The 20,260-nt window shown below is 45.4% G+C and overlaps 1 protein-coding gene and 1 long non-coding RNA gene across 4 annotated transcripts; one reads left to right on the top strand and one right to left on the bottom strand.

Annotated features, from left to right (window-relative positions):
- Positions 1-1,895: 1,895 nt before the first annotated feature.
- On the bottom strand, positions 1,896-2,847 carry LOC139072321 (uncharacterized). Its single transcript, XR_011521848.1, has 2 exons — positions 2,573-2,847; positions 1,896-2,357 (listed from the first exon to the last, which is right to left on the bottom strand). It is a non-coding gene; the product is annotated as an uncharacterized lncRNA (long non-coding RNA).
- Positions 2,848-7,557: 4,710 nt separating this feature from the next.
- Positions 7,558-12,857, top strand: ponzr2 (plac8 onzin related protein 2). Of its 3 annotated transcripts, none has more exons than XM_015940647.3 (4): positions 7,558-7,594; positions 10,768-10,881; positions 11,752-11,912; positions 12,479-12,857. In XM_015940647.3, the coding sequence occupies exons 2-4, from the start codon at positions 10,776-10,778 to the stop codon at positions 12,599-12,601; spliced, it is 390 nt and encodes a 129-aa protein (XP_015796133.1). In that variant the 5' UTR covers positions 7,558-7,594; positions 10,768-10,775; the 3' UTR covers positions 12,602-12,857. The 3 variants fall into 3 exon arrangements, with proteins under 3 accessions (XP_015796133.1, XP_070412079.1, XP_015796132.2); XM_070555978.1 differs by lacking the exon at positions 7,558-7,594 and adding an exon at positions 9,080-9,335; XM_015940646.3 differs by lacking the exon at positions 7,558-7,594 and adding an exon at positions 9,080-9,350.
- Positions 12,858-20,260: the final 7,403 nt, after the last annotated feature.

Below are 20,260 nucleotides of genomic sequence, written 5' to 3'. Positions count from 1 at the left end.
TCTTTGCTTAGAGCATGCACTGACGTCTCACCTCTCCGGAGCTCCTTTGCTTGTGCTCGTGTGGTTTCCGCTGCTCTGCACATGCTGACACACTTATCCAGTGTAAGTCCAGTCTCTCTGAGCAGCCTCTCTCTCAGTGCATTATCCACAGTTCCACAGACAATCCTGTCTCTTACTAGCGAGTCTCTCAAAGTCCCAAATTCACACGATTTGCTTAATGTGTGAAGCTCTGCTAAATATTGATCAAAAGGTATTCCCTGCTTCTGATCATGGGTAAAAAATTTGTACCTCTCATAGGTCACATTCTGTTTAGGTACGAAGTACTCTTCAAATTTATTCATCACGTCAGCCAAAGTCAAATCAGCTTCATCCAGCTGAAAGCTATTATATATATCCAATGCATCTTCCCCTATAACATGCAAAAGGATGTGAGCTTTCAGTTTTTCATCATCTCCCCCTGCTCCGCTTGCAGTCAAATATATATTAAACCTCTGCTTAAAGCGCTTCCAGTTTTCAGCAAGGTTACCAGTCACTTGCATGGATGAGGGCGGGCTTAGCTTATCCATGGCAGCACGTCGGGGTATCTCAATCACTGCAGCTCTTTACTGTTGTCTATCTGCTCTCACAGGCACCGATTCCTCTTCTGTTTGCTCTAAGTGACCACACACGATCAGCTTCACTTTTACCCTCGCTCCCGGGCGTCACACGATGCAGCACCGGTCTTTAGCATGTAGCTCTGTAGCGCGCCATTACTCACGCTCTCCATAGACTCTCCCTCTACATCCGTCTTTCGCGGCTCCCCCGTGGCAAATCTGTCCTTCGTCTTGCTCACGGCCACTTCTGACACCATGTGTTGTCTTGCTTAATCTCATAATAAGCAAACGAGGCGTGAAAACTCCTTTTCCAGATCTTTATTTAGCACTAGCCACCACTACTGTATCATCCATGCAGTTTCCCTCCTAATCTACTCCCCTGCCTTCTGGGTAATTGAGTTCTTTCTGAACTATCTCATAACATCACATCCTTCAAGACTTTTGTAAACCATTTCAGGTGCCTAAACGCAGTATAAACATAACAATGTTGGTTTTACGTTAGCCGGATGTTTTTACTGTCTTTAATCTGCTGTAGGCTATTTTAAACAAGATTATTTATCAAAGCGTTTTCTCGCCACATATTAATTATTGGATCAAGTGGTGTAAAAGTCGGAAATGAAAAGTGAAATAAGATTAAAAAGGAAACACAAGCCAGTGTGGAGCCACTAGATGGCGCTGGCCGCGTCATTATTCAGGTAAATCAGGCACCTGTTCCTTTGCTGCCTGTTAATCCAGGATTATAGCCTAGTGAACTAGACCAAATTCTTGCTTTGTAAAGAATGGTCTAGGCATGCTCCATTGGAACCTCAGCAGCTCCTACCAGGACTCTGGCTAGCCAATCACAACTCTCTAGAGGGATTTCAAACACATAAAGAGCTGTGATTGGTCCGTAATCGTGGGCCAATCATAGTGCTCTATCTGCTTAGTGAACAAATCACAGAGCTTTGTCCGCTTTGTGGGCCAATCAGAGCACTCTATATGCCTGGTGGGTGGGATGATGCAACAGAGTGAAACAAGAGTATGTCACATTCATTGTCCAGTGGAATGCGGAGATCATTTGAAAGACAACGGTAGAACCCGCCCCACAACCGAGAGCCGTCAATGGAGCATGGCCAGACTAAATAATACATTTATTTAGTCTGGCTTGCCAGGCTACCAGGATTAGGGAGCGCTGGCCTGCGTCATGAGGGATCGTCATCTATGCTTGGATGTTGGACCGGGCACCTGGAGCTCACCTGGGATCAGACCCTGATAAAAACCACCATCCAGACCGGGATGCTGTTAAATAATGACCCAAAACCAGCACGTAGTAATGTTTTAATTTTAAACATCACAAAGTCTCCCTCAGTTCTGGAAACGAAGCCTAAATCTCAGCGATTGCCGGAAGGGTCGTGACCTTTAACCTTTTGTATTTCCTACATGAGATGCGACAGCCAGATGATTGGAAGGACGCCAAACTTTCACCCAGTCTCGCGCCTTCAGGGTGTTGAGGGTTCTTATCAGAGTCTGTCTCTTTGTCCTCGGTCCACTTGCTGGTGAAGTCGACCCGTTTGGTTCTGGACTCCCGGAGTCGATTCTCAGCCGTGTTTCCCTCAGGGCCGGATGAAACCTGCCATCTCCTATCTCCATCCCACAATCCCTCACGGACGAGTCGGGCCGCGGTCAGGAAGGAGTCAGTCTGAGTTTGTTCTGAGGCCAGACCAGAACCAGCGGCGAGGTTCTCCGACCTGCTGCTAAATGCCATCATCAGAAGGTGTGGAAGAACTGGAGCAGATCAAACAGACATGTGTTGGAAAAAGTTCTGGACTCGCAGAACTTAAAAGGACCTACTTTATATGAGCAGAACCAGGCTGAGACAGGAACTCCCCGTCGCATCATTAATAAAGCAAAACGACACAGGAAGTAAAGATAACCGCAAGCCCTTCATAATAAAAGACAAATCAGGTCTCGTTGATGGGCTGAAGCGGTGCTGTACTCACCTGCTTCCTGTTGGGTCGGCTCAGTTTGGACCTGCTAAGCAGCGGCGGCTCGTGCTGACCGGGCTTGGACTGTGAACTCTGCAGAACTTTGGTTCTCCGGGATGTTTGCTCCAATCAGACGTTTCCTCCTGAGTTCAGCAGGTTCGTCTGCTGGACATCAGCCCCACGCGTGTCTGACAGAGAAAGAAGTCCGGTTCAGGACCGGTCGGGTTCTGATGAAACTCCCAGGAGGATGAACGTGGATCTTTGTTTGCTGTTTCCCTCCAGGTGTTGTAACGCTTCTGCACATGCCTCTCACATGTCCACCGACCAGAGGCTGACCCACTTCTCTCTGGGTGAAAGTTCAGCTGGAGAGCACTCGGGTCGGTTCTGATCGGGTCTCTTTTGAAGTTTCTGTGGAAACACGAAAGTCATTTCACCTCACGAATCACAACATTTAACTTTTGAGTTCTAACGAAAGTAAAATGGTGATCTAAATCCTCACAGCCGGGTGGACAGTTCAGGATTACTCAGATTATAATCTGGAGGTTTTATTTAAACACTGAAGTGGCCACAACACAGATTAGTGTTTGATTAAAGGAAACTTCTGTAGGAGTTCATGTAAGATGATAAAAATATAGAGTGAAACAGAAATGGGGCGGAAATGGCTCTTCTGTTGCCTAGCAAAAGGTGGGATGCAGGTTCAAATCCTGGCTCCTGCCGTTCTGCGAGGAGTCAGCCATCAGGGGTTTTCTCGCTCCAGCGTCAGGACCTTCCTGAATGAGCCGTTTCAGCGCTTTTCGCTTTAAGAAAACCAGCTGTTCCCGTGGTTGTGGTTCCTCACCGACACACAGAGTAAACAGAGCTCGTTTTAACCTTTTGGCTGAGTTTCGTTGCATCGGCACCATCCCAGTCACAGAAGCACTTTTCCTGGTATGCTTCTCTGACTGGTATGGGGTTATGGTAAGAGTTAGGGTGCTGGGTCCACATCTCTATATGCCAACTGCTTCTTTGATCCGTCCCACTCTGAACTTGAGACAGTTCTCCACACCTTCATCTCCTCACGCTTAGACTACTGTAACTCTCTTTTCACGTGTCTGAGCAGAACCTCCCTGAACCGTCTACAGGTGGTTCAGAATGCTTGTGCTCGGCTTCTGACCAAGTCCTCCAAACACACCCACATCACCCCGCTTCTCCTCCAGCTTCACTGGCTGCCAGTCAACTTCAGGGTTCATTTCAAGATCCTGGTTCTGGTCTATAGGGCCTTACATGGACAAGCACCATCTTACATTGGTGATCTTCTTAGTCCCTACACCCCCAGCAGGTCCCTGAGGTCCAGTGATCAAAGCCTACTGGTTGTGCAGCACCAGGCTAAAGGTCAAAGGTGACAGATCATTTGCTGCTGTGGCCCCCAGCTCTGGACCTCTCTCCCCCTGAGCCTGAGATCAGTGGACTCAGTGGTCTCCTTTAAACTCACCTGTTCAGGCTTTGGTGGGACCTTCACCACCACCCTCTCCTTGTTCTGCTCTTATTCCGCCTTTCCCAGAATCCACTGATTTTCTCTTTCCTGTTCATTTTCTCTCTTCTCCTTTTAAACATAATTTAATCATTTTTGAAATCTTTCTATACTTACATTATTATTATTATTATTATTTGTGAAGCGCCTCGTGAGGTGCTGTAAAAAAGATCGTCTTCTTCTTGTATTTCTATGTTTGTGATCCGTGTGCTGTCCCAAGACCACCATCTCGGATTTAGAGGAGCTGATTCTAATTGAAGCAGCTGGGATGAGAATCAGCTCCTCTAAATCTGAGACCATGGTCCTGAGTCGGAAAAGGGTAGAATGCCTTCTCCGGGTCAGGGATGAGGTCCTGCCCCAAGTGGAGGAGTTTAAGTATCTCAGGGTCTTGTTCATGAGTGAGAGAAAACTGGAGCGTGCGATCGATAGGAGGATTGGTGCTGCATCTGCAGTGATGCGGGCGTTGTACCGGTCTGTCGTGGTGAAGAGAGAGCTGAGCCGGACGGCGAAGCTCTCGATTTACCGGTCGATCTACGTTCCTACCCTCACCTATGGTCATGAGCTTTGGGTAGTGACCGAAAGAACGAGATCGCGGATACAAGCGGCTGATATGAGTTTTCTCTGCAGGGGGGCCGGGCTCTCCTTTAGAGATAGGGTAAGAAACTCGGTCATCCAGGAGGGGCTCAGAGTAGACCTGCTGCTCCTCCACATTGAGAGGAACCAGGTGGTGTCCAACCAGGAGGAGGCCTAAAGGGAGACCCAGGATACAATGGAGGGACTATGTCTCACGGCTGGTCAGGGAACGCCTTGGGATTCCCCCGAAGGAGCTGGTCCAAGTGGCTCGGAAGAGGGAAGTTTGGGCCTCCCTGCTTAGGCAGCTGCCTCCGCGACCCGACTCCGGATAAGCAGCCGAAAATGAATGGGTGGTGCTGTCCCAGTCCATTATATGATTTTCTATTGTGGTCTGTTATGGCTGATTTTTTTATTTCACTTTCTGCCTCTCGTTCTGCTGTTGCTGGCCATGCCCACCCCTCCCTCGCTCAGGCTGCTATAAGCCGAGAAGCTCAGGTATCTGGGAGGAGCTTGAAGCAGCAGCAGCAGCAGCAGCAGCAGCTCTGTCCTGCATGTGAACAGTGTTTCTATTCTGCTTTCCTCCTTTGTGATGTCACAAACAGACATTTTAGGCCCGTACTCCTGAAACCTCTGGAGAGTTTCCAGAGGCAGCAGACACCCACACAAAGGATGAAAACGGTGAGTCTTGTACAACACGTCTCCTTCAAGTCATTTAGGATAAAAAAAACACAAAAGAGAACGTTTCAGCTCTAAATCTGTAAAACTGATAAAGTTTGAATGTTTTTTCGGGTTCGCTGCAGCAGCCATCTTGATCTGATGTACTGTCTCATGACATCCTGCCCAGTGATTTGTGAGATACTTAACAACCTTTCACCTGGAGATAAACCTCCCAGATATGGAAATTCCAATGCTAGTTTGGTCTAGCATCTCATGAGGTCCCTCCTCTTTAAATAAATGTCCAAATAAATAAATATATAAATAGATCAATCGTTCATCTCCAGAAGAATGCCATTCTTCAGGATCCACAGAATAAAACAGAATAATAATTGAACACGACTGACATTGAACTGATGTGGCGGCGCAGCAGGTCTGGTTCTAGGGAGTGACGCATGCTGATGAGCAGGTTCTCCGTGAGGCTTTCAGGTGCAGAGCAGGAATGTGGGACGGGCGCTTTCTGCTCCTTACTGGCGTGACTCGGCCTTCATCCGTTGGACCTGCCGACCCAGAGTCCTCCCAGCAGTGGTTCTCTGTTCTTTCAGAGGTTCCTGTGCGTGCTGTTAGAGTTCTCCACTGTTCCCGGAGGTTTGCAGCTCATTCTGAAGCTTCTCATGAGTGAACTGCCGTGGAAGCGGTTCTTTATTCACCCAGTCAAGAACAAAGGAGAGGGTCTGGAGTTTGACCCCGGCTTCAGAAACGTCTGAACAGCCCAGAATTACCAGTGATCCTTCTGATGGTTCTAAGTGCTCTGGTCTGATCTCGGCTGATCTCAGAACTGTCAGCTGTTCCATTCAGGCTCATCAGAAATACCCCCCACATCTGCTGAAGAACCGTCATCCTGTGGTGTAAAACAGGATTTTACTGGTAGTTTCCTTAAGTAGGTAAAAGAAGGAATCTGGGAAAACAGAGCGGAGGTGGAGTTGCTTCGTGATGCTTACAGGTCAGAGTTTTGTGGCTGATGCTGGTAATTCTCAGAGGTCTGGTTCAGAGCAGCACTTTGAACCTGGACATGTTCAGATGAATGAACGCTGGCAGGAACACCTGGCGACGACAGCAGTGGTAGAACAGGTAGAGGAGGAACAGGTGTGGCGAGGCCTGAGGTAACAAAGATGCTTGAAGATTACTGAAGAGACAAAAGAACAAAAGGCGTTTTTATCTTTTGTGTTTCTAGTCGTCCCATTCAGCAGCAGCTGCTCCTCGGAGGACAAAAGCAGCGAATGTTTCTGCAGCTTCCAGCATTCCTTACCTTCGTGATCTTGTTCTTTCGGCTGTAACCCAAAGGTCATGAGTGTTGGTGAGGACTGGGATGAAGAACGACCAGTAGATTAGGATCTGCTCAGCTGGTCGAAGAACCAAACATGACCTCGTTCTCTTCAGACCTAAACATCTCACCCTCCAGAGGGACGGGTGGGTCCAGGAGACGGTCCCAACCGTGACCTACAAACTTGAGCCAGGAAAACTCCCTCTGGTTCCACCGGGAATGACACTGGGAATGGGCGCATTTAACTGGGACTCTACTGGCAACCATGACCTTTCCAGACCACCCTGGGAGGACTTCTCAGACAGCCCCCAGCCTCTAAAATCACAGCTTAAATATTGTTTTCAGGTTTTAGTAAAAATCTGAGGTGAAAGTTTTGAGGAAAAGTTATAAATGTGATCTTAAACATGAAGTCATCCTACATTACCCATAATGCCTCGTGTTTTCTGCTGGTTACTTCAGCAGGAGGCAGAACAACACCATGTTTTCTGTCCCCACTGAACCAAACATGGACTTTTCTACTTGACTTCTGTCATTAGCAGTGACCTTTGACCTTTATAGAAACAGCTTAAATGTTGAATGTGAACAGAAAGGAATCCCTGTTGGTCTCATCGACATATATACGGGTTGGTTCGGACTTTGTGAAAAAGGAGAATTCCTGGAAAAGCCACACATCAGAGAAGGTTTCAGGTCACAAAGTTGTCGTTCTTGTTGATGAACAACCAGAAAGTAAAGAAACGGGTTTTTGTTCTTGGTTTATCCAGTAAAACCTAAAATATTTAAGTCCATTTTAGTTTGATGAAGCGGAGCAGCTTCATCCCAGGCCGGGCCCAACCCTCCTGCTGGAGCTGAACCAATAACAGCGAGCCGATGTGGCCGACCCGGTCCGACCAGCTGGTTCTGGGGGGTATTTCTGATGAGCCTGAATGGAACAGCTGACAGTTCTGAGATCAGCCGAGATCAGACCAGAGCACTGAAGGTGAGACTTCTTCTAATGTGAAACGTCTTTTATTCTGGTAGACTCAGACAGGCTTTTATTGTGGTAAACTCAGACAGGCTTTTATTGTGGTAAACTCAGACAGGCATTTATTGTGGTAAACTCAGACAGGCTTTTATTCTGGTAAACTCAGACAGGCTTTTATTCTGGTAAACTCAGGCAGGCTTTTATTCTGGTAAACTCAGACAGGCTTTTATTCTGGTAAACTCAGGCAGGCTTTTATTCTGGTAAACTCAGACAGGCATTTATTGTGGTAAACTCAGACAGGCTTTTATTGTGGTAAACTCAGACAGGCTTTTATTCTGGTAAACTCAGACAGGCTTTTATTCTGGTAGACTCAGATGCGCTTTTATTCTGGTAAACACAGACAGGCTTTTATTCTGGTAAACTCAGACAGGCTTTTATTCTGGTAAACTCAGACAGGCTTTTATTCTGGTAAACTAAGATGCGCTTTTATCCTGGTAGACTCAGACGCGTTTTTATTCTGGTAGACTCAGACGCGTTTTTATTCTGGTAGACTCAGACGTGCTTTTATTCTGGTAGACTCAGACACGCTTTTATTCTGGTAGACTCAGACAGGCTTTTATTGTGGTAAACTCAGACAGGCTTTTATTCTGGTAAACTCAGACAGGCTTTTATTCTGGTAAACTCAGACAGGCTTTTATTCTGGTAAACTCAGACAGGCTTTTATTCTGGTAAACTCAGACAGGCTTTTATCCTGGTAGACTCAGACGTGCTTTTATTCTGGTAGACTCAGACAGGCTTTTATTCTGGTTATCTCAGACAGGCTTTTATTCTGGTAAACTCAGACAGGCTTTTATTCTGGTAGACTCAGACAGGCTTTTATTCTGGTTATCTCAGACAGGCTTTTATTCTGGTAAACTCAGACAGGCTTTTATTCTGGTAAACTCAGATGCGCTTTTATTCTGGTAGACTCAGACAGGCTTTTATTCTGGTAAACTCAGACAGGCTTTTATTCTGGTAAACTCAGACAGGCATTTATTCTGGTAAACTCAGACAGGCTTTTATTCTGGTAAACGCAGATGCGCTTTTATTCTGGTAGACTCAGACAGCTTTTATTCTGGTAAACTCAGACAGGCTTTTATTCTGGTAAACTCAGACAGGCTTTTACTCTGGTAAACTCAGACAGGCTTTTATTCTGGTAGACTCAGACAGGCTTTTATTCTGGTAGACTCAGACAGGCTTTTATTCTGGTAAACTCAGACGCACTTTTATTCTGGTAGACTCAGACAGGCTTTTATTCTGGTAGACTCAGACAGGCTTTTATTCTGGTAAACTCAGACACGCTTTAAATGAATTTTTGAAAATGACATAATTGTATTGACTGTATTGCATTGAATACAAGTTTGCTTTAATATCTGAGGATTTCTACAGTAAATCTGTCTTAAATGTGGCACACAGGTACAGTAGGTGTCCCAGAGGAAGGATGTGTTGAAAGTTGTTGGATATCAACTACTCTGGATGATTTTTAATGAATTTTTGAAAAATGCGGTACCGTATAGACGGTGTAAAAGCGCAAGAAAATTTACGCGGCGAATAAGATGCGGCTGGCTTGACCGCGGTCCCTGTTTGGTTCAGCCTGCGTCTCTGTTGATTGCTCCCACCTGCCTCTCGTTTCCCAATCACCCAAGCTCCTGCCCTCCTGTATTTAAATCCCTCCAGTTCTGTGTCTCAGGTTGCCTCATTCTGTCAGGATGCGCTGGTGAGTGGAGTGGAGGTAAGGATCCAAACGCTGGGGGAGAATCAGGCAGGCAGCCAAAGTAGAAAACGTAAAAGGTTTTTAATGATATCAGGACACAGGACATGGAAACACTGAGGCAACCAGAGACACAAAACTGGAGGGGTTTAAATACAGGAGGGCTGGGAGCTTGGGTGATTGGAAAACGAGAGGCAGGTGGGAGCAATCAACAGAGACGCAGGCTGAACCAAACGGGGAGACAGGACAAGACGTGACACTTTTATTCTGGTAAACTCAGACACGCTTTTATTCTGGTAAACTCAGACAGGCTTTTACTCTGGTAAACTCAGACAGGCTTTTATTCTGGTAAGCTCAGACAGGCTTTTATTCTGGTAAGCTCAGACAGGCTTTTATTCTGGTAAGCTCAGACGGGCTTTTATTCTGGTAAGCTCAGACGGGCTTTTATTCTGGTAAGCTCAGACGGGCTTTTATTCTGGTAAGCTCAGACGGGCTTTTATTCTGGTAAGCTCAGACGGGCTTTTATTCTGGTAAGCTCAGACGGGCTTTTATTCTGGTAAGCTCAGACGGGCTTTTATTCTGGTAAGCTCAGACGGGCTTTTATTCTGGTAAGCTCAGACGGGCTTTTATTCTGGTAAGCTCAGACGGGCTTTTATTCTGGTAAGCTCAGACGGGCTTTTATTCTGGTAAGCTCAGACGGGCTTTTATTCTGGTAAGCTCAGACGGGCTTTTATTCTGGTAAGCTCAGACGGGCTTTTATTCTGGTAAGCTCAGACGGGCTTTTATTCTGGTAAGCTCAGACGGGCTTTTATTCTGGTAAGCTCAGACGGGCTTTTATTCTGGTAAGCTCAGACGGGCTTTTATTCTGGTAAGCTCAGGCGGGCTTTTATTGTGGTAAGCTCAGGCGGGCTTTTATTGTGGTAAGCTCAGGCGGGCTTTTATTGTGGTAAGATCAGGCGGGCTTTTATTGTGGTAAGATCAGGCGGGCTTTTATTGTGGTAAGATCAGGCAGGCTTTTATTGTGGTAAACTCAGGCAGGCTTTTATTCTGTAGATTAAAGTTTTCATGTCAGAGTCATGATCTGATTTAGAGGACGCTCCGGTCTCAGGAGGATGAAGATGTTTGGGACTAAGTCCACGCCTGTATTTTGATTTGACATCAGTAAAATAGTTTTGATGCCCTTTGAGGGAAACTTAGACCCGTGTTTGAGGGTGAAACTCTGAAATAACACTTTTAACACACAAACAGAAACTTTTATTACATTTCACCTGATTTTGACCTAATCCTAATATTTTTATTTTCTATTTTTAGTTTTTACACAATAATGAAGATTTTGGTTCTAATTTAATCAGAATGAACTAAATGGTGTTTAATGAGCTGACTCTAATGGTTTAGTTCAGTAATCTGAAGCTGTTTCTGTGGTCTCACCTGCTTTCAGACGCCATCATGACAAACCGAATGGTGGTCGCTCAGCCGCAGCCTGTCATGGACTACCAGAATTCCCAGGAATGGGGAACGGGAATCTGCGACTGCTGTCAGGATGTGAAATCCTGTAAGAATCTGAGCTGTTGAGCTCACTTTAGGGAATGTTTTGTTGCTTTTATTAGTTGAAAACATTGCATTAATAAAATATCTTTTATTATTTTAATGTCATTGAAATCTAAACACTTCAGCTCAGGTTGAGCCGGTGGAAACCTGTGCACCGTCCAGGGAAGGCCGACGGTCGCTGTGCAAAAACTATCGATGGGATCATAAGTCCTGAGATGTCCTCGTCCGGGCGGTCTGGTGGTCACGAGTGACTTATTTATTATTTATTTATTTAAACAGAAGTTTCACGTAGGAGATGAAACAAGTGGAGACCAGCCGTCCTCCACAGTCAGAAACCAGTGATCAGGGAAGTCTGTGGGAGCCTGGAGGTGGACCCGAGAGGACACCATCAGTCCTACAGCAGACACCACAGGTGGACAAAGACTCATTTGGATTTGGGCCAAAAAACAAAACTGAGGAAAATAGTTTGTTTACAAAAGGTTTAAAACTTGATTAAGTGAAAAAATCTCTAATCTTCACATTTTAACGGAAACCAAAACCATCAGACATCAGTAGAACCAGTTCAGTCGGAGGACGTCCAACGAGGTTTCTGTTGTGATGTCTGCCCAAGCCGCTGAGATCCGGAGGGGGTGGGGCTTTCTGTGGAAACATTCTGATGTTTCATTTGCGTGTTTAGACAAACTCTTGATCAGGGTTCAGGAGCTTCACGTCTTTAAAACGTTCTCAGAACTTGAACTTGTAGGAATGTGAGTCAGGGCGATGACAGATGAGATGAGAGGATTCAGACTTCCTCATGCCTTCTCCTGTGTTTGACATCAGTGTGTGTCTTTGTTTTGTGGCTGTCCTCATAACCAACCTTCTGTTTCTCCTGAAGGCTGCTTCGCGTTCTGGTGCTGCCCTTGCTTCGCCTGCATCACCTCCAGAGACTATGGGGAACATCTCTGCACCCCTTTGTTGGAGATCTTTGGTTTTGGTTGTATCGCACCGATCACCATGTCCATGAGGGTGGCCATGCGCCACCGCTATGGCATCAAGGTGAGACAACGACAACGACTTAAAATAAAGCAAGAGATCCATCAATCTGTTCATTTTCCTCCGCTTATCCGGGGTCGGTTCGTGGGGGCAGCAGCTTGAGCAGGGAGGCCCAGACTTCCCTCTCCCCAGCTCTTCCTGGGGAACCCCAAGGCGTTCCCTGGCCAGCCGATAGACATAGTCCGTCCAGTGTGTCTGGGGTCTCCCATGGATCTCATCCCGATTGGACGTGCCTGGAAAACCTCATTATACACGTTACATAAAAGATGTTGTCCCGGAAGGTTGCAGGTTCGATCCTGGGTCTGACCAGAATGCTGCTGTTGTGTCCTTGGGCAAGACACTTAACCCACCTTGCCTGCTGGTGGTGGTCGGAGGGCCGGTGCGCCTGTGTACGGCAGGCCCCGCCCCAGGGCAGCTGGGGCTACACCGTAGCTCATCCCCACCAGCGTGTGAATGGGTGAATGATTGATTGTGTTGTGAAGCGCCTTGGGGGGATGGAGAGCCCTAAGAGGGCTCTAAACAAATACAGGCCGTTACCATCAATGAACCATAACTGTACCATCTTGTAGGGAACAATTCCTAAGGACTGCGTCTACTCCACCTTCTGCGTGCCCTGTTCCTGGTGCCAGATGTCCAGAGAGATGAAGAGGAGGAAGATCCAGATCGTCCTGGTCAACGCGAAAACCTCATGACCTCACCGAGACCCGGAGGCGGGGCTAAGACTTTAGACAAATCCTGCAGTTAATAAATGTGGATTTACCTTTAAACTCTAAACTTTACTCTGAAAATGAAAACTATTAATCAGTTTCTTTCCTGTTTGAAACAAGAACGAAGGAGTTAAAGCAAATATAAATGAGCACTGTAAATACAAGCTTTCAGATCGTCACTGCAATGTTTTTAATTTCCCCATTTTGTTGATTATTAATAAATATTTGCTATGCACTATGATTTTTTCTGTTGTATAATTTGACCATGAATACAAAAGCTATTAGAGATCATACAGATTTAGTGTTAAATGTGTTGAGTTCATGTTTCATTAAATTCTATTAAACTTGTTTGTTTTTCTCCAAATTCCTGAAACCAACAAGTCGGTGAGTTTTTACCTGCTTGTAACTTTTATCTAAAACACAATCAACCAGCAGGGGGCGCCACTGCAGCTCTAATCCAACGTGTGAGGTCACGGTGGGACACGGTGACGGTTTAACATGGAGATGCTGACAAACAAAACATGAAAGCAACCAGGAAGAAAATAAATGATGGGAGATCATGAAAATGTTCTGCTGGGTCTTTATGATTTTAGGATGTTTGGAATTCTGTTTTCCGTAGGAGAACTTCCATCAGATGTAAGGAAAGTGGAAAGGTTAAGAGATTCTGGGCTTAAGTTTTAAAGAACAGCTGAGTCCAATGACTGAGTCCCTCCAACCCCCTGATGATCACTCCTTCATCTAGATCAGGTGTGCTGGAGAAGGATGGAAGCCCTCCAGGTCTGTGATGTCAACGGTCACAGAAATAACTTAAATCTGACAAAATATTAATATATAAAAATACTATGAAACTGTACCAATGAAAGTCAGCCATGCTTCTCTGCTTCAGGCCGCTTTAGAATAGTCACACGCTTTCCCCTCAGCCATTCTTTGGTGTTGTTAGCTGAGTGTTTTGGGTCATTTTCCCATGATCTGCAACTGAGACCAAGCTCTTGGACACCGGCCAGCACGTTTCTCTAAAATCCCTTCATAGTCTTGAAATCTCATTGTACCCTGTTCAGGTTCCAGACACCATATGCAACAAAGCAGCCCCTGAACATAATAGAGCCACCTCCATGCTTCATAGTAGGGATAGTGTTCTTTTCTTGATAAGCTTCATTTTTCCACCTCTGGACATAGAGCTGATGCGCATAAAGCTCTATAGTCTCTTCTGTCTGTAGGACAGAAGCTTTGTGGCTTGTCAACATTTAGTTTGGCATACAGCAGCAGCTCAGGAGGCAGAGTTGGTTGTCCAGTAATCAGAAGGCTTTAGGTTCGATCCCAGCTCCTGCCAGAAAAGGCTGCTGCTGTGTCCTTGGGCAACACATTCTGTTGCCTTGGGCAAGACGCTTTGCCTGCTGGTAGTGCTTAGAGGGATCGGTGGCACCAGTGTTTGGCAGTTTCACTTCCATCAGTGCGCCCCAGGACAGCTGTGGCTACAGTGTAGCTTATCATCACCAGCGTGTGAATGAGTGAAAGACTGTGTTGTGAAGTGCCTTGGGGGGTTTGTGGAACTCTGAGAAGGCACTATAAAAATACAGAAAATTTACCAACAATGGTGTCCTCCTTGGTCATCTCCTATGTAGTCCACTTTGGCTGAAACAACAATGGATGGTGCAATCCGACGCTGATGTTCCCTAACCTGAAGATCGCCTTGGATCTCTTTAGAAGGTTATCTGGGCTCCTTTGTTACCATCCAGATTTTCCGTCTCTTTGATTTCTTCCTGCGGCCACGTCCAGGGAGCTCGGCTACAGTTCCATGGATTTTAAATTTCTGACTAATAAGTGCAGCTGAAGTCACAGGAACATGTAGCTCCTTGGAGGTGGTCTCATAGCCTTTACCTTTAACATGCTTGTCTACAGGGTTAACCCTCTGGAGGTGGGCGTTGCAGATTAGCAACGTTAAAACCAAGCCCCCACAATGCGGGTAAAAAATTGAAGTAAACGCGAAAGTGACAAAAGTTGCAGTTCCACCCTCATCCACTAGGGGCTGGTGTCAGAAGCGAGCAAATCCTTATTGACTCCCATGTTAAAAATACCAATTTCACAGCAGAAATAAACATGTTTACAGCCTGGTACCAAAACATGTTTTTTGTTTAAATGATCTAGTTTACACTCATGACAGCTCTGAGGGGGTTGAATTTTTTTCTCACTCTTCTGTTTAAGTGTATTAAAAGCCTAAAATTCTGTATAATTAATGAGCATCAGACCCACGTGACCACAGAGCTAGATTCTCGGCCTCGCCTGAAAACTGTTCCGCCATTTTCAGTCTCTCAACTTAGACCATTAGTTGTAGCATTTGTGTGTTCTTTTTTGGATATTATTTGTGCAATTGTTGGACAAAATTACTTGCTGTGGCAATAATTGCACTAATAGAGCGTCCAAGGAGTCTCCATTTCATTTTTTTCTGTAAGTAAAATTATATTTATGTATTTTAGGTCACTGCCGAGCTGAGCTTAGATTTTAACATGTACTGTTTAACCATGAAATTTAAATGTAATAGGGTAAAACCCAGTGCATTTAACATAATGCTGCACTTTAGAAAATGGGTTGAAATATAACTTGTTGGTGGAGCTGGGTTCCGACTATCGGCTTGTGTAGCTCTCGGGAGACCGATGTTTTCCACCCGTTCTCCCCTCCCCGCAGCTCGGAACATCTCTGTCTGATCGCGGCGCTTGTCTGCTGCGTGGGCTGCCGGCTTGTGGAGGTCTCGGAGACCTCTGTGTTCCACCCGGTTTTACCCAGCGGTCAGCCCGGCTTATCTCTGACTCAGAAGCTCTGGTGTTGTGTACAGTTAACTCAGGTTGTAGCTAGGTTGCTACCTCCGTTAGCTTAGCTCCCACCTCCGCGTTAGCTTTGGGTTAGCTTCAGGTTAGCTTGTAGCTAGTTCGACTGGGTGTCATCAGTTGATCCCAGCCTTACAGCCCCACCCTCAGCTCCTCCTCTCTTCCCTTTTGTGGAATTGTCTGGGCTTGACGGAACCTGTGACACGGTCAAAATGGCGGTGGTGGCCACCTCCCATTTATCTTCAAAAACGTGTTATTGGAGGCTATGGAAACCCATTGTCCAATATTTATATGTCGATGGTTAAAACCTGCCTACCTGGTTACTCCACGTACGTATTTCATGAGCATTTTTAACTCAGAAGTACCCCTGAAGGACTTAGTTGTTTGTCCTTTTATCAAAACTTATCTTGAGCCTGAGAGGGTTAATCTATAGGCTAATCTCCTAATCTCCTGAGACCCATTTACTGATTATAGGATTGTAGACACCTGTGATGCTAATTAAGTCTTTTTTTCCAGGAACACTACTCAGCCTAAAGCAGCTCTGTACAGTGTGGCTGGAGTCGGCCCATCTGAGTGCAGTTTTGCTGCCAAGCCAGCTCCATGACAGAAAGTGGGTGTGGCCCTCACAGGTGCGGGGGGAGGTGGGTCTGTGATTTTTACTTGTGACAAAATAGCATGGGGATCAGTAAACAGTGTAAGGTAACCTGTGTGCTCCACAGAAACCAGCTCAGCTGAAAAAAGTTGGTGTTGCTGCACTCAGTTTTATGGCTTTTTGTCAGACTGAAGCAGGAAATGGCTGCAGGCAGTGAAACAGCTGGCAAAAAACCCCAGAGCAACCAGTGACTCCGCCCCTAGCCAATCAGCAGCCAGAATCACAAATACTGAACTGTGCCCTTGGGAACAGTGGTCGGGCCGAGTTGCTCTGAGTAGTGCTCCTGGAAAGCCACCTTTAGAGGACACACCTAGGATGAAGGTCACATTATTTTGAGTCTTCTCTAGGGGAACCATCATTTTTGTCCAGGCCTGTTCCATGAGCTTATTTTTTGAATAATTCAGTTGAAGCATGGTTGAAAAGCAATGTCTGACTTTCACTGATAAAATTTCATAGAATTTTGATTTATTATTACTTTTGTCAGACTCAAGTTTTTTCTGTGACCAATGAGGGTTTTCTTCCATTGACCAAAAGGTACCAACACGTCTGTACAACACAACTTACGTGATTTCTGGATTCAAATCGTTTGGATGAGAGGTGGAACTTTAACTATTGACCCTTTGCACGTGACATCACGCCACTCATGTGACCGCCCCCATCACCATGATGGATGGCAAAAAGACTGTTTACACCCATAGAAACTCCAGTGAAGCTAGTTGAAACAAGCCAGTTTGTAGCCTTTTATCGCTTTTATTTAATTGATTTGACAGTAAAATGGTTTTAGATTGCTGCGTGGTCGGCTGCACTAATAGACAAGGATGTAAACTCAACTCGTTTTGTTTTTTTAATAACTTTGATGGAGACTGAGGACGGAGATTAACTGAATTCTCTAATTTCCCTCTGGGATTAATAAAGTATCTTTAAATTTGAATTGAAGCGATCAATCAAGCGGACTAGCAGCCCTCAGATTAGCAGCGAACATGTTTTTACCGGGTAAGATTAACGTTGATTTATTTCACGAGGAAGACGGGGACAGGGATAAATGTGATGTGTTTATACTAGTTATTGATAATCCTGATGGATGGGCATTTCACCACGGAGGCTGCGCTCCGTCCACTGTAGTGTAAAGCGAGACGATTATTAACAGTATTAAAGCTCCGATGTATGATTACGTGTGTTAAAATTACGTTATTTGTTTATATGAAAGTCGGCGTTCAGAGATCTTCTAATTCCGGTGTGAGAGCAGCAGCTGAACCCGGTAACACCACCAGCAACAGAAGCTGGTAGGGATCCGGACTTTTAAAAAATCAGCTTTAGTGTAAAGAGAAACGCTGTTTACAACATAAAGTTATAAATCCAGAGGGGTGAATTTAGGCAAAGTCAGCAACATGTTTACATCGGTGAACAGCTGCAGAGAGAACGTAAGCTAACGTTGGTAAGCCAGTTAGCATACCGCTCTCTATGAGCCCCCGCTAGATGCGCTACTTCTTCTGATAACTGAACTGGGCATGAACTAGTTGAAGGAATGCTGGAGGAGTTTTGTTTTTGTTTTCATCGCAAAAACAGTTTCAGCCTCTACTTTTACCTTTGTTTAGTACTCGTGTCGCTCACTGTTTACATGCTTTTGCCGTCCACCATGGTGGACCCTCGTGATTAGGTGACGTCGGTGCAAAGGGTCAATAATGCTATTGATGGAGAAAGCAGGAATGTGACATGTAATTTCCCCTTTTCGTGTGTGATAAACGTCCAGCCAATAAAGGGATGGGTGGGCGTGGTCAGCTTGTTTAGAGCCTTTAAATGACTCATTCTGGAAGGTACTGAAATTGTCGAGAATAAAACTGCTGAGATCATTTTATACGAGAGGAGTTTCTTGCAAATAACTTCATGACTATGTTCTTTATCGACCATAGAACTGTTAAAACACAACATGTCCCCTTACATCAGAGACTGGTTCATGAACTGATGGACATTAAAGTCCTCGGCACAGATCAACATCTTTTGCCCACATATCACGAGTCTGGTGAGTGGTGGTCCTGTCTCCAGGTGGAAACTCAGCCTTTGGTGTTTCTTTCTTCTAAAACTCTGAAACCTTAAATCACATCTGGACCGCGTGGACAGCTCTAGACCTGCCGTGTTTAAAATACGAGCAGGAGGAGATTCAAATTTGTCTTCTGTTGAGTTTGAACACCAAACGTTTCTAGTCACAATCATGTCATATTTAACAAATTACTCCCAATAAACGTCCCCGCAGGTTTGGTGTTGCAGTGGAAGCGCTCCTTCCCCTGGCGTTGGCCTACCTGGCCCTGGTGTTCAGCGGGAACTGCTCAGTGGGTTGTTTTAAATCGGATTATAATGACAGTTATGGTCTGAAAGAATTGATGTTTGTGACTTTTATGAGGTGTGATTGAAGGGGCGGGGCCAAACGGCTCATAAAGCCTGCAGGAATGTTAATTGGTGGAGGCCACTGCTGCCTTCTTTGTTCTGCTCACTCATACTGGGCTTCTGTAGCGCCCGTTAAAGGCCAAAGAGCTGATTTAAAATCTGTGACTTTACCCCCCACCCCCCATCCTGCACACACACATTTACCCCACCCATACACCCCCACCCTGGTCATCTCCAACCATTCAACCATTCTTTTTCTGGGTTGTTCCTGGACAAAATGGAGCTTTGGCTCGTTCCCGTTTCCCTCTTGTTTCCTAATCAGGTGGGGCTCCCTGCTCAGCTGGGTTTGATCTAGCGTTGGGGGCTGGGGGGGGGGGGGGGGTCATTTTTATCAGGTTATTTTACTCTTGCGGCCACACCGACGGCTGTACTTCCAGCCAGGACAAACCAGATGACTGTGCTGAGAAAAACAAAGAAACAAAGAGGATTTGTGTCAGAGGGTCATGTTTTACTCTCATGAGCTTCGAAGCGTGACCACGACTTTTAGTTTTTAATTCAAACCAACTGGATGACCAGAGACACAACATTACCAACAATCTGCCGGCTCATTTGGGTCGTATTGTTTATTTCTAAACAAATTACATCCCATTTTATTCACAATTCAGTGTCAGTCTCCTCCCAAAGTTCTCTCACAGGAGCTAAAATCCAACAGGAGAATCCTCATAGGACTTGTGTGGAAACTGAGAACCCTTTGAGAATGTTTTGAGATGCTTTGCAAACTCTGGTTTAAGATTCTCATTACTGTAATTACGGCAGACAATTTCCAGAACAAACTAAATGAAATGAACAGAAAAAACGTTTAATTCCAGTTAAACACAAAAACATCAGGAACGCAGAAACGTTAAACGTCTTCCCTGAAACACTCGCTGACCAAACGTCTCCCCAGAGGACTCGAGACATCATCAGAACAGGATTGATTCCAGTTTTGATTACGGTCACATACCCTAGCCAACCATTACACACGATAATCACCTTCAAATTTATCAAACACTAAACAACCAGCTCCTCTAATAATCTGTTCGGCTTCAGTTGACGGTCCACTGATACTTAATCTCAGATTACTTATTCCAGGGTTCAGTTTGGCTCAAAGGAACTAAAGAGGTGACTCAGCTCTTAGTGTGTGACTGAGCAGGTCACAGTATTCTTATTGCTTTGAAACAGGTGAAAATATCTTTTTTAACACTTTTACTGCAAAACTTGTTGACTTCCAACAGCATCATGCTAACAACACTGTGCTAGCAGCATCATGCTAACAGCTTGTGCTAGCAGGATCATGCTAACAACTTTGTGCTAGCAGCATCATGCTAACAGCATCATGCTAATAGCATCACGCTAACATCTTTATGCTAGCAGCATCATGCTAACAGCTTTGTGGTAGCAGTATCATGCTAATAACGTAATGCTAACAGCTTGTGCTAGCAGCATCATACTAATAACATAATGCTAAGAACTTAGCGCTGGCAGCATCATGCTAACAGCATCACGCTAATAGCATCACGCTAACATCTTTGTGCTAGCAGCATCATGCTAACAGCTTTCTGGTTACAGCATCATGCTAACAACTTTGTGCTAGCAGCATTATGCCAACAGATTGTGCTAGCAGCATCATGCAAACAGCTTGTACTAGTAAAATCATGACAACAGCTTGTGCTAGCAGCATCATGCTAACAGATTGTGCTAGCAGCATCATGCCAACAGATTGTGCTAGCAGCATCATGCTAATAACAT

Source organism: Nothobranchius furzeri, chromosome 10, assembly GCF_043380555.1.
Source record: "Nothobranchius furzeri strain GRZ-AD chromosome 10, NfurGRZ-RIMD1, whole genome shotgun sequence".
Classification (NCBI taxonomy): domain Eukaryota; kingdom Metazoa; phylum Chordata; class Actinopteri; order Cyprinodontiformes; family Nothobranchiidae; genus Nothobranchius; species Nothobranchius furzeri.
Note: the sequence above shows the minus strand (reverse complement) of the source record. Positions and strands in the feature narration are given on the sequence as shown.